Source organism: Ostrinia nubilalis, chromosome 23 (genome assembly GCF_963855985.1).
Source record: "Ostrinia nubilalis chromosome 23, ilOstNubi1.1, whole genome shotgun sequence".
NCBI lineage: Eukaryota > Metazoa > Arthropoda > Insecta > Lepidoptera > Crambidae > Ostrinia > Ostrinia nubilalis.
The window spans coordinates 554,054-568,226 of NC_087110.1; the positions used below are offsets into that span (position 1 = coordinate 554,054).

The 14,173-nt window shown below is 39.8% G+C and overlaps 1 protein-coding gene across 1 annotated transcript in view; it reads left to right on the plus strand.

The window, feature by feature from the left end:
- LOC135083435 (uncharacterized) overlaps nucleotides 1-14,144 on the plus strand; it is a 52,325-nt gene extending 38,181 nt beyond the window's left edge. The window contains exons 6-8 of the mRNA XM_063978182.1: nucleotides 2,384-2,573; nucleotides 5,765-7,546; nucleotides 13,937-14,144. Of these exons, the coding sequence (XP_063834252.1) occupies nucleotides 2,384-2,573; nucleotides 5,765-7,546; nucleotides 13,937-14,023 (2,059 nt within the window). The 3' untranslated portion in view covers nucleotides 14,024-14,144. The remainder of the gene's footprint in view (nucleotides 1-2,383; nucleotides 2,574-5,764; nucleotides 7,547-13,936) is intronic.
- The last annotated feature ends 29 nt before the right edge of the window (nucleotides 14,145-14,173 follow it).

Consider the following 14,173-nt stretch of genomic DNA (forward strand, 5'->3'; position numbering starts at 1 on the left):
TTGTATCTTATAAAAAGTAGCATAGGAGAAGAACTTGGTTGCGTTAAGTCTAATAAATGACCCTAGATACTTCAGTCGTGTTGTATATCATATTTTATATTGTTTTGTCTTCACTTTTATCTCCACCAGATATTGCTAAAATACAATTTCTCAGCGTAAAACACCGTTACTGGCACTAACTTATAGACATAAAACAAACTTTTCCAAAGTAAAACATTTATAGTGGCAGTTACGGCTAGAAGATACTTTAATTTTCCGACGTAAAAATAGGTAAGTGCCACCTACTTACAATAGTAACTTTAATTTTCCCTAGTGAAACAACGTAACTACCAGATTCCTACAGTTAAATGATTAATTTGCCGTTGGTATAATGTTGAGTGAAATAAATTAGGTCAGAAACCATAATAATACCTATTTCCTTCATAAAATACGTATCAATTCACTCGACCTGCGCGAAAGAAAGTGGCAGTTGCGGGGTTGGGCGCGCGGGGTTAAGCGTGCGGTCCAACGTAAAATTTCGTAACTCCCACTAATGCAATTTTACTGCGGAAATCGTTCTAATTTTGTAGTTGCGGGATTTGTTTTTTGACGTTTTAAGGATCAATTTGAATAAAAACTGTATGTTTTTTGAACTGAGCCGTAACTGTTGGGTGCTCTGAAGGTTTTGCAAACAAAAACGGCAAATCACGGAACTGGTAGATACTGAATTGTACGTAGGGACCGTCGATATATCAACGATCAATGGAGGTACAAACGTGACCTTCAGTGGTTGGGTTTTTATTGGCGGTCAAGCTGTAGATCCTGGCTACACAGGAGTTGCAGCGGTGGGAACGAGCGGTGGGAATAGTCCCGTGCTATGTGCTGGAAATGAAGATGTATCTACGGTCCACTGAGTTGGAAGCCTACAATACGCTTGGTCCATGTTCTGTCGAGAACTTTTCCTCTTCGAAGAGGCCGATCGCGCGTTCATGCAGACCACTCTCTCGGTGGCAAAGCAAATGCGGCCGCGCGCGCTGTGGGGCTACTACGGCTTCCCGTACTGCTTCAACATGGCCGCCGGCACTATGGAGGAGCACTGTCCTGATAAAGTCAAGCAGGAGAACGACAAGTAAGTCGAAAAGGAAGGTTCTGGAATGGAGGCTGTAGGTAACGGCAAGTTCAAAGAGGGGGATTCTATTCACAAGGTGGATAGATGCTCTGGTAAAGGATGCAGGAAACCGCTGGATGAAGGCTGCTATCCGATGGATCGACGGCCTAAAAATAATTGGCAGCGGCTAGATGCAAAAGCGGGATACGGTGCATTGTGGCTTTCCTTGAGAGTGATTTCTGATTCCCTGATTTCTGTCAGTAGACTGCTATATGCTGGTAATGATGATGTATCAACGATCAATTGAGGTACAAACGTGACCTTCACTGGTTGGGTTTTATTGGCGGTCAAGCTGTAGATCCTGGCTACACAGGAGTTGCAGCGGTGGGAACGACAGGTGGGAATAGTCCCGTGCTATGTGCTGGAAATGATGATGTATCGACGGTCTACTGGGTTGGGAGCCTACAATACGTTTCGTCCATGTTCGGTCGAGAACTTTCCTCTTCAAAGAGGGTCGCGTTCATGCAGACCACTCTCCGCGCGCGCTGTGGAGCTACTACGGCTTCCCGTACTGCTTCAACATGGCCGCCGGCACTATGGAGGAGCACTGTCCTGATAAAGTCAAGCAGGAGAACGACAAGTAAGTCGGCTTTTGTCTAAATTAACTGAGAAACCTTCAGGTCAGGCCACGTAATGGCAAACGCAGAGGGTGGTCCACACCTAACTAAGAAAGGTTTTGGAATGAAGGCTGTAGGTAACGACAAGCGAAGAGCAAGCGAAGAGCAGATGCTATTCACAAGGTGGACAGAAGACCTGGTAAAGGATGCAGGAAACCGCAGGTTGGAAACCGCAACCCGATGGATCGACGACCTCAAAACTCAAAATAGCTTGCAATGACTAGATACAAAAATGAGAGAACCAGCAGTAGATTAACACGGGCTCAAATGATAATAATGAGCATCATGCAGATGAAATCCAATCCATTAAAAATGCGAAAGTAAGTCCGTCTTTACGTTTACCCCGATTTTGAGCTCGATAAATTATTTCACCGAAATTCACGTTGGCGAAAACACTAGCGTAACGCGCCATTTCAACTCGATGTAGCACTGTTATTTGATTATGTAAGAAAACAAAAAATATAAGTCTAATATTTTCTAATTTCAATTATTTGTCCGTCACTGTCTGACGGACAAATAATTGAAATTTTGTCATCTAGCCTATTGGGACCTACAATACGCTTACTGGTTCATGTCAACGTCCAAGAATATTATATTTATTATGCTCATCTCTTTCCAGGACATACTGGCTGTGGTCAGAATCGACAGCTCTCTACCCGTCAGTATACAGCTCGCGACAAATAACCGGGCGCGCGCTGGCAGCGTTGGTGCGTGAGCGCGTGCGTGAAGCGAGGCGGGAAGCGCGCGCTGGAACTCCAGTGTTGCCATACTTCTGGTTTAGATACCGGGAGGGCGGGTTCCTTAGCCAGGTGAGGGTCAGTTCTATGAGTTGGTGGCTTACCATGCCAGTCAAGTGTCCAGACAAAGCTACAAACGTGACAATTGCCAATAACCGAGCGGGTTGGTACTGCAGTACTTCTGGTTTAGATACCGGGAGGGCGGGTTCCTTAGTCAGGTAAGAGTCTATTCTGTGCTTTGGTGGCTTACCAGGCCTGTCAAGTGTCTAGACAAAGCTACAAACGTGACAATTGCCAATAACCGAGCACGCTGGTGCTGCAGTACTTCTGGTTTAGATACCGGGGTTTCTTAGTCAGGTGAGTCTTGTTCACTTATCTGGTGCTTTACTAGAGTGCGTAGACAAATTAAAAATGTGACAGATTAATAAACGGGCGCGCGCTGACGGCGCGTTAGTACGAGAGAGCAAGTGTTGCCATACTTCTGGTTTAGATACCGGGAGGGCGGGTTTCTTAGTCAGGTGAGTGTCTATTCTGTGCTTTGGTGGCTTACCAGGCCTGTCAAGTGTCTAGACAAAGCTACAAACGTGACAATTGCCAATAACCGAGCGGGCTGGTACTGCAGTACTTCTGGTTTAGATACCGGGAGGGCGTGTTCCTTAGTCAGGTAAGAGTCTGTTCACTGATCTAGTGCTTTACTAGACCAGAGCGCCTAGACAAAATTACAACAATTTCTAATAACCAGGCGTGCACTGGCGGCGTAAAGCTTCAACCACACCAAAGCGTGCAAATCGCCATCGGCGGCGCGCTCATAGGCTAATGACAGGTCGGAAGACCAATGACAGTCCGTGCATGAGATAACACGCAAAGCGAGGCGAGCAGCACTCCGGTGCTACCGTACTTCTGGTTTCAGTACCGGGAGGACGGGTTCCTTAGTCAGGTAAGAGTCTGTTCACTTATCTGGTGCTTTATTAGAGTGCCTAGATAAAGTTACAAACGTGAAAGTTACAATAACCGGGCGCGCTGGCAGCGTTGGTGCGTGAGCGCGTGCGAGAAGCGAGGCGGGAAGCGCGAGCTGGTACTCCGGTGTTGCCATACTTCTGGTTTAGATACCGGGAGGGCGGGTTCCTTAGTCAGGTGAGTCTGTTCACTTATCTGGTGCTTTACTAGAGTGCCTAGATAACGTTACAAACGTAACAGTTACAATAACCGGGCGCGCGCTGGCAGCGTTGGTGCGAGAGCCCGTGCGTGAATCGCGAGCTGGTACGCCGGTGTTGCCATACTTCTGGTTTAGATACCGGGAGGGCGGGTTCCTTAGCCAGGTGAGGGTCAGTTCTATGAGTTGGTGGCTTACCATGCCAGTCAAGTGTCTAGACAAAGCTACAAACGTGACAATTGCCAATAACCGAGCGGGTTGGTACTGCAGTACTTCTGGTTTAGATACCGGGGTTTCTTAGTCAGGTGAGTCTTGTTCACTGATATGGTGCTTTACTAGAGTGCCTAGACAAAGTTACTTGAACAACTTGACAAGAAAGACCCTGGAGTGAAGACCCCTTACCAACACCCGCGGCGGGGGAAGACCGCCTAAACGGTGGACAGACGACATCCGGCAGCAGGCTGGAATGAGCTGGAAGCGTGTGGTAGGGACAGAAGTCGGTGGGGGGTTGAAGAGGTGGCCTATGTTCGAAGGCGTAACCCCTAAAGGCTGCCATAGAGAAAGTTACAAACGTGAAAGTTGTAAATAACCGAGCGTTAGTGAGTAAGCGCGTGCGCGAGGCGAGTGCTACCATACTTCTGGTTTAGATACCGGGAGGGCGGGTTCCTTAGTCAGGTAAGAGTCTATTCACTTATCTGGTGCTTTACTAGAGTGCCTAGACAAAGTTACAAACGTAACAGTTACAATAACCGGGCGCGCACTGGCAGCACTGGTGAGAGAGCCCGTGCGTGAAGCGCGCGCTGGTGCGCCGGTGTTGCCATACTTCTGGTTTAGATACCGGGAGGGCGGGTTCCTTAGTCAGGTGAGTGTCTATTCTGTGATCTGACTTTACCAGTGCCTAGAAAAAGTTACAAACGTAACAGTTGTAATAACCGGGCGCGCACTGGCAGCACTGGTGAGAGAGCCCGTGCGTGAATCGCGAGCTGGTGCGCCGGTGTTGCCATACTTCTGGTTTAGATACCGGGAGGGCGGGTTTCTTAGTCAGGTAAGAGTCTGTTCACCGATCTGGTGCTTTACTAGAGTGCCTAGACAAAGTTACAAACGTAACAGTTACAATAACCGGGCGCGCGCTGGCAGCGTTGGTGCGTGAACGCGTGCGTGAGGCGAGGCGGGAAGCGCGAGCTGGTACGCCGGTGTTGCCATACTTCTGGTTTAGATACCGGGAGGGCGGGTTTCTTAGTCAGGTAAGAGTCTGTTCACCGATCTGGTGCTTTACTAGAGTGCCTTTTTTTGTCGCGGAGGAAAAACTTTGTGCACCGTCACCACTGCCGGGGGACAGGGTGGTGTGCGGGACTCCCGACGCCCTCCGTCTTAAAAAGGACGGGGTATACCCACTAAAACCTCCGCGGCGTTCCGTTATCGCCCGAGAGGGGGTGTCGCTAGTATCCGGCTGTAGCCTTAGACTTCCGCGACATTACTAGGGTGCCTAGACAAAGTTAGAAAAGTGACAATTGCAAATACCCGGGCGCGCCGGTGCTTCCAAAATTCTGGTTTAGATACTTCGGCGGCGGGTTCCTAAGTCAGATAAAGATCTTCTGTGATCTAGTGTTTTACCAGACCAGAGAATCTAGACCAAGTTACAAACATAACAGTTACAGTACTTATAGTTACCCTCGTTCCTAGTAAGCACTCACAGGCATATGCCCAGAATCCCGCGGTTGAGGACTTCCAACTGTTCAAAAAAGATGTTAAACAGTAACCTGTGAATACTATGCCATTATGCCAGATGACTCAATGAGATGTAAAGACATTGCAATAACTGCTAAACTATTTTAATCTTTATACTTTATAAACTACAATGCCTCATTCAGCCGGACTCTAATTCGTTTTTATGAAGCTTTCCGACTGCGAGTCATTGGTAAAAATATAAATTGAAGTCGTGCAATTTAGCAATTCAAATAAATGGAACCAATATTAATGTCGACAGTCCCACATTATCCTCCAATTTAACTTGTGCATTAAGAAATTCGCACAGGAAATACCCACTTCACCCAATGACTTAAAACAAAAATGCAATGTAATCATCACCTCAATTTGCGTTTCCTTCCAGAATGATCTTGATACGGTCCTCGAGACGCTTTATAAAGCGAACGCATCCGGCTTCATCATCTGGGGCAGCTCCAATGACGTCAACACCATCGAGAAGTGCCAGAACCTTCTGCAGTACACAGAAGAAGTTATGGGACCGGCCATAGCCAAGTACACTAAACCCCACTTCAAAAACAGCACGGATACCACCAGTAATCCGGTTAGTAACTCCGGTCTAACCACCTGGAGACCTATACTAAGAGATCATCTCAATAACACAACCACAACTAAACCCACGCCCGACCCCGAATATGAATGGGAGCCACCTGAAAACTACACTCAAGATATAGTACTCTACGTCGATCAAGAACTAAAAAAGAAACCAGGTTATAACTCTACAAAGACTACGAATGACACAGTACACATTTATCCTAAGAAGAACTTATTACTAGATATAATAATGAATATTTTTAAGCTCGATAAAGAGGACACAGACGTGAAAGAGAATGCAGTCAATATACGCGATGACGACAACCAAAATGGAGATAGAAATACCATTGCATTCACAAGTAAAGTAAACACTGAATATAATTCAAAAATCACAACAATTCCACCAAATATAATAACTCATAATCCGTTGTTATCATTACTGAAAGATGAAAAGAAAGGAACACCAGAGAAAAAATACATTGAAAAAAATCTTCACAATAAACCGAATAATAGTGTCAATAGTAAAGTAACTACAACACCTTTGTACACGACAAAGAGTTATGTCTCTTTTACAGATAAAAACGATAGTTCTGAAAATATGACGAAGAATTTTATTGATAGTCAAGAAAACATGACAACTACAACTGAACCAAATAATGTTACCGAAAACAATGACGACATATTATACGATATTGTACAACTAGAAAGTAATGCATCATTAATTGCATATTCAGACGTGCAAGACAATGTAACAGTTACAACTGAACCAAACTTAGTTACCGAGAATAGCGAAAGTTTGTACAACTTTACACAAAGTACAGAAAACGCGTCCACTGGAAATATAGATTTTTCTACAGAAGTTACCAAATTGTCTACATTTGGCAATACCGTAGATAACATCACAGAAATTTATTCCAATATAAATAATTATGAAGTCACAAATACTAGTCAAGATGATACAGATGTGATATTCAATGAAGAAACAAATACTTTAGATAACAATACAGAGAAAGATTCAGATTATTCAACGCCAAACTATAAAGAAGTTTCGTCAACACAAAAATCACAAATTGAACTACATTTAGTAGAAAAAGCACAAGTAAAAATGCCATCTAAAGATTATAAAAAGGGCTATGTTGGACTAAATACAATTAACATTAAATCTACTTCAGAACCAAGCACTAATAGTGCGACAGATTTAGAATCTACTACTAAAAAATACGAAATAATAAAAGATATTGAATCTTTTACTGAAGATTATAGAGATATTATTTATGACGATAATGAAAGATTAAGTACTGATATAAAAGAGACTGATGAATATGTTTCATTAGGAATAAATGCCATAGATAATATTATTTTTTCTAATACAAATAATTTAAAAGACAGAAAGAAGGGTTTTGTTTTAGGTAGAGAAGACAAAAGTACAAATACTGAGTCTACAATAAGTACTAGTGTTGAAGAATTAAGTAAAAGTACAACAGAATATAAGGAATTGACTGCTAGTGATGTACCTGAATTAGAAAATGAGGGATATTATGTAATAAGAGATGACACGACAGAAAGTTGGGAGACGACGACTGAGGGACTCGAGGTGGCTGTCTTTGTGTGACTTTGGAATGCTGTGTGTGCTTGAAGCATGTTCCGTGTCTTTCCGTTTCGTTATCGTTTTCAATTTCGTATTGGGCTTTGATTCGCATAATTTGTACATTTATTTTAAGCAACCAAACTTTTCTGATACATCACATTGTTTTTTATAAACATAACATGAAATATTTTAAGCTAAATTAATGAATATATAGGTAGTTGATTAGATTATAACAGAGACACCTCCAAAACTGTACAAAATTGTAGTAAAGTAAAGAAGGATATTCATTTTTGTTTACCTTAATGCGTCATCTTCGTACACTTTACAAACATTTTCATTTCGATGACAATAATGTAGTTTTCATTTTCTAGTAAAACTCCAATTCCACTGGCTATGAATGCAGATTATCTCGACGTGAGAAATTAATTCTGAAAAATAATAGAAGGATCATATTTTAAATCGATTCTCTGACATAGTTTTTGTCGAAAAATCAATTTTGTTTGCACGTTTTTAGAGCAGTGTTTAACAATTCATTCGTTATATTGTACCTATGCTTAGGTTGATGTTTGTATTGTAGGTAATTTGAGAATATAGGTAGGTACCCTTTAACTAAAATTTTAAACAATGCCACAATTACATTTAATAGTGGAATAAATTTTGTCTAATTCCATTAAAATTTATGCGAATCAAAATGCCATTCGAATGCTTACGAGTACCAGTGTCTTCTTCATCATCATTACCATGTTCCTTAATTAGTGCTAAACGTTCTCGTTGTTCTTGTTTGCTATCGTTGTATTCATGTAATTATCATTAACATGTTATCATAACCAGTTTGTTGACATTATTTACATGCTGTATTTTGTTGGGCCGAAGGAGATGTTATTCTTTCAGCATCGGATATCAATCCTTCCACCTGAAGTTGTCAGACTTTATGTGAAGGACATAACTATTAGACCGAGTAAATATCTGTAATTATTTCCGAGCAAACCTATCCTAAGTAAACTTGGAACATGTTACATAAAGATATTTTTCAATTTATGTGTCGCATTTGGTAATAAAATTGTTTCCGAATCGAGAGCTTTGGAACTTAAAATTGATAAATAATCACAAATGCTGGAAGGACCATCACTGCTATGTGCCTCATCACTATTTACTTTTCTTCACCATTACTAATGTCTGTCTCAAATCCTTGTAAGTCTTTATATTTCTCACTCTTTATAATGCACTTATTGTTGTGTAAACTTTCGTAATGTCAATTTCTTGAGCACTATTTTTATTCCAGAAGATATACTGTGTGGTGTACGTCTTTGCAATGTCTTTTTTAATTTGTAATTTCTCTGTCAATTGCATTACTCTATTCAAGACGCACCCTTCCTGGAATAAGTACGCAAGTGAAAAATGCCAACTTTTCAGGAGCGTAAAAAAACTGTCCTAAAAATTTATTACCATTATTAAAAATATGTGTTATACATCAAAAGATAGCTAAAAATGTCTGTGAGGGGCCTATGTATTTATATTTAAAATACACTTAATAGGTTTTGAGAAAAACTTAAAAAAGAGCGTTGCGTACTTATTCCGCGAAACATATTTAACACCTTGTTGTTGTAATTATGAATATTGCATTGTTGACATGTAAAGGAATACATGCTGTTTGGTATTATTGCAGATAACCACTTATTGGCGTTCAGATTTAGTCGTGCATTCAACGTGTAAGTGTAGTTTACGTAGTTTTTCCTCGAACTATTCGTATTGAAATAAATTCGTAAAAAGGATAACGTACTTTTACCTTGTGAAAAATTACATTACTTATGGTAGTATTTAAAATTATAGCTTTATTCAAAATCAAAAAGTTACAATATTTTTGCATAACTATATTATAATTTTCGGAAATTGCATTTTTAGGGAAAGACGAGCTATCAAAAGGACTAATGCCCGTTTTCACCATCAATCCCTAATTTGTAAGTGACCTCTATGGTGATACGTAACAGGAATTTTGTTTTTATAGGGGTCACTTAAAAATTTGGGATTAATGGTGAAAACGGGCATAAAACTCATTTATTTTTGCAAGAATTATAAAGCACTTTTATAGTTTTACACTCCCCAGTATTAACCCAACCACTGCTTCAGGACATTTTTTTACGGAAGCGGTAGATAGATATTTTGTAAAGTTACCATTTAAAACAGAAAATCCACAATCAGCGCTTTGGACCTGCTCTGTAAGCTTACAAGTGTTTTGCATTAATAAATAAATAAATAAATAAATAAATCACCATTTGCAGACACCAAACCGAGGAATGAACTGCCGTTTGCAGTATTTGCGGACCAATACGACCTAAAACCTTTAAGAGCAGACTCTAATACTTTAAAGACAATCAACGCACCTGTAACTTACCGAGGAGCGGGTGTCTATAGGCGGCGGCTAAACACTTACCATCAGGTGATTCGTCTGCTCGTTTGCCTCCTTTCCCTTAAAAAACCCAGAAACATAACCACTCACAGGTCCGTTCAATTAGAGAGGAAGTTACAGAAATCACTAGACCTGAAAAAAGATTAACGAACACACAGATTTTTCTTATTAAAAAAGATACCTACCTGAAAAAGAAAAAGAAACAAGACTGACAGTATACTTAGCTCATCATGCGGTCGTCTAGAATCATACGGAGACAACTCGCGCACGATTATATTTGATGCTTTGTGTTAAGGTTCGATTTATATTTCACTGAATAACGAACTGCTTGTAGGTTCCCAGCTGCAAGAAAACCCGAGAAATATTATAATGAGATGAAACGTGTTGGCTTCATAAATGACATTATGAAGATGATTTTCAGATTTATGTGACAAAAAATGATTCGGATTACCGGAGTAACGATTTCTATAAAATAATAAATCAATATTTTATATCAACGACCTTTTATCAAGAGTGGACTGGTCAATTGAAGCTATAATGCTATAATTTAATGAGAAGTTACAGAGCAGATAATAATACATCTGATGTGACCATCCACCAGGTTACACTTCAGAGAATGTGCGAAGGAATTACACGACCTAATTCCACCAGCCCCCTTCCATCATCAGACGCTGGTTAACGTATCATTCCTACATTGTCGACATTCCATCAGCTTGCACTAAGCGTTTCGATAAACTCTTTTATAATATGCGAACAGGTCGCTGCCTGCTGCTGTCTCTCCTGAGCACTATACCGGACCTTATAGGCACTTACAGGTAGTTATCTATCATCTTATACTACATCTCACTTAACATCACATGCAATTGCGGTCAAATACCTTTTGCTACCTAGTTCTGCGTTGAGTTTATGAAGTCAATAGAAGACAACAAAATATCAGCTAGTGCTAAAGTAGTTTTATGAACCTTGATGGAACAGTCCAAGCATTGGGTATTGAATGGAATTTGAGCACAGATTTCAATTCAATGTGAATATACCACAAATTGCAAGACCAACCATGAAACGTAACATTTTATCTGATACATCTGATCAAACTTTTTGATCCCCTTGGCTGGAGCCTGGAGCTTAGCGTTAAGTACAGTCATGGCTAAGATTCTAATGGAAATAGAATAGAAAGTATTTATTTGTTTCAAAAAAAAACTTTGGCTAATAAAAAACTAGTAAGGATGGAAAGATAAGTAACTCATTAGAAAAAGATTGGATTAAGATACGGCAGGATTTGATTCACATTGACAAAATACAGATATAGGTTGGTATACTATCTATAGATAGAGAGAAAAAATACATCATCATCATTTCAGTCACAGGACGTCCACTGCTGAACATAGGCCTCCCCCAATGACTTCCATATCGCGCGGTTGGAAGCACATAGTACGCAGAACTGACGGCCGATGGGGCAGCAAGGTTATGGAGCGGACACCACGTACCGGAAAACGCAGCGTTAGGACATCCATCCACAAGGTGGTCCGACGACCTGATAAAGGTAGCGGGAAGGCGTTGGATGCAGGCCGAGTAAAAATACAATATAATGAATTTAGCGATGCCTCTGTGAGTGCAATAAACTGCAGCCGTTCACTACCAACTAGATGAAGGATTTGAAACGAAATTAATTGCTAAAAAACTCAAGTGCTCTCTAAAAACTATTTTTTTACCACGTCTTGAGCTATGTGGTGCTATGAGTAAACTGGATGAAGCAAATGAGAAAAAGTAATGTGAAGAATACCAACCTCACAGATGTTCGAACACTGTGAACTGGTTTTTCTATTGTGATCGCCTAGCTGTCTGGAGAGACGAATAGGTGGAAATCTATTGTTGCAAACCGCGTCGTGGAGAAAGTCGAAAACATTTATAATAATTAATACTATAATTCATAAAAAAGCTGATACAGCTCCACATTTTGGATTATCAAGGCGAAACCATTGGCGAGAAAATACGTGCACAGATGTTTCAATTGTGCTAAATTGAATGCTACTGCCAAAGTACAAATAATGGTAGATTTACTAGAACAGCAAGTATCTCAATCTAGACAATTCATGAACAAGGGAGATGATTTTGAAGGACCCTTTTAAATTTTGGTGTCCAAGGAAACAAAACTATAAAAGCCTATAATATAGTGATATTTATTGTCTGCATGACTACAAAAGCTACCCACATTGAACTCGTTGGTGACATCACTTCCAAATCCTATAAGGTTCACACTCGATCAGCCGGCGTGCAGCGATAGCGAACAATGCATTTAGGTCTGGTCGCCATCGCTGCACGCCAGCTGATCGCGCTGTGATCGCGTTGGTTTGGCCGAACCCTAAGTCTAATCGCCATCACTGCACGCCGGCTGATCGCTTGAGATTGCGTTGGTTTGGCTGAACCTATAAAGAAAGAAAGTACAGTTTTTATTTGGTCCAAAACTTATAGGTGCTTTTATACGCTTTGTTGAAGAGTGGCCGGACCTGTGAAGCAACCAGGATAGGAACTTTGTCTGAGCGAGGAGTTTCATAAGGCCTGGAAATAAATGCAATTTACTGGACAAATAGCATCAACACTAGGATAGGCACTACATTCCAGTGGCAAGTACAATCTGTGGAGGTCTGCGAAAGGTTGGCGTCCGGTCGATCAAGTACCACCTGAAAAGAATACAGTCAGTATTCGCTCATCGTACATACGAAAAGATGGCAACAGTTTTGTATCAGGTTGTTTCATTTTTAAACGTCTGCCCATTACGAGTATGTCCTTTTGATTACAATAATCCTTAAAATAGGTACATATAAACTTGTGTCATTTTATAATTGAGGACACACTATTGTTGCTTACTGCTCCAAAAGACGTATAGATACATACCTTGTTACTCTGGCAATACACGCATAAGCTGATAAAATAAATGAACTCATGCGGCTCTGGAAAGATGAAAATTTATCACGATAACTACGATAACGATTCACTGAAGAGAGAGACAGAATTTAAAATGGATCTTGTACTCCGATAATTTTACCACGTGGTAAGTAATCATTGGGACGAATTTTTGATAAACACACAGTCTTACAGGGGTATTTAGTGCAAAAAGTAGTGGATTGGATACTTAAATTACTGAAACTAAGTTAATTTGTGCTTTGTTACTGACTTAATTACATCTAAATAAAATGTATCAATATCGGTATAAAATACAACATCGCCAAAAGTTTCGCAAAATATTAGCAACTAGACTTGCACAAAGATATCTACGTAGAAAATAACGTACCTATCAATTGTTATATATTATAATGTGAATAAAAGCTTCGTGGAAGAATTAGGCATCTAGACTTGCACAAAATTACCAGCATAATGTGTACAAAAGTTTCGTGGAAAAACTACGCAACTGAACTTGCACTACGACACCCACCAAATAATATCCTAAAATAAGTATGCAACAATAGATACGCGAAAATGTTTTTTAAAGTCTTCGTGGAAGATGTATGTAAATATTAATATGCTATTATTCATACGGAACTTTATTAAACAATTAAATGCAAATATATTTACTTCGTTGTTGTTATGGAAATTTAGATATTTTAATGTTGCAATATTTTACATATTTGTACATAATTTCTTCATTTTTAAGAGAAAAATTATGAAAAAAATTGACAATATGTATTACCACCTTCTCGATTTTTTAGTGCAATAAAAAAAATATCGCACAAGTGGACTTGCTTACTTCTTCCAGGGGGGGTGCGAAGAGTTCAGAAATTCAATGCTATTTTTACTATGCACTTCTTTATTTTTTATAGATTTTGTCTTATAATAATCTGATGAAAACTTAAGCATTATGATATAACATCAGTTGACACTTATGCATGTATTTTTCCAAAGCTCAAGGAATTGATATTGTCTTTCTTAAAGACGCTATTTGTTGTACCTTTGTCGGTAAATATACGTCTTATATGTATAACTTCTTTGTGTAGGTGGCAGGCACATCCTACGGCATCGTCGTCCAAAGCTACTATATTTACACACTTATTTCTGTCTATTCTATGTTTAATAACATGTAAATCATTTGGTGATTTGAAAAAATCTGTATCTTTGTGTTCTCTATTATTCGTAACTAACGTTTTATCTGTGATATATTTTAGTTTAGATTAAATGAAGTTTAATTGTTAGTTAATAAATATTTTAATGATGTATTCGTTTCTTTTATTTTG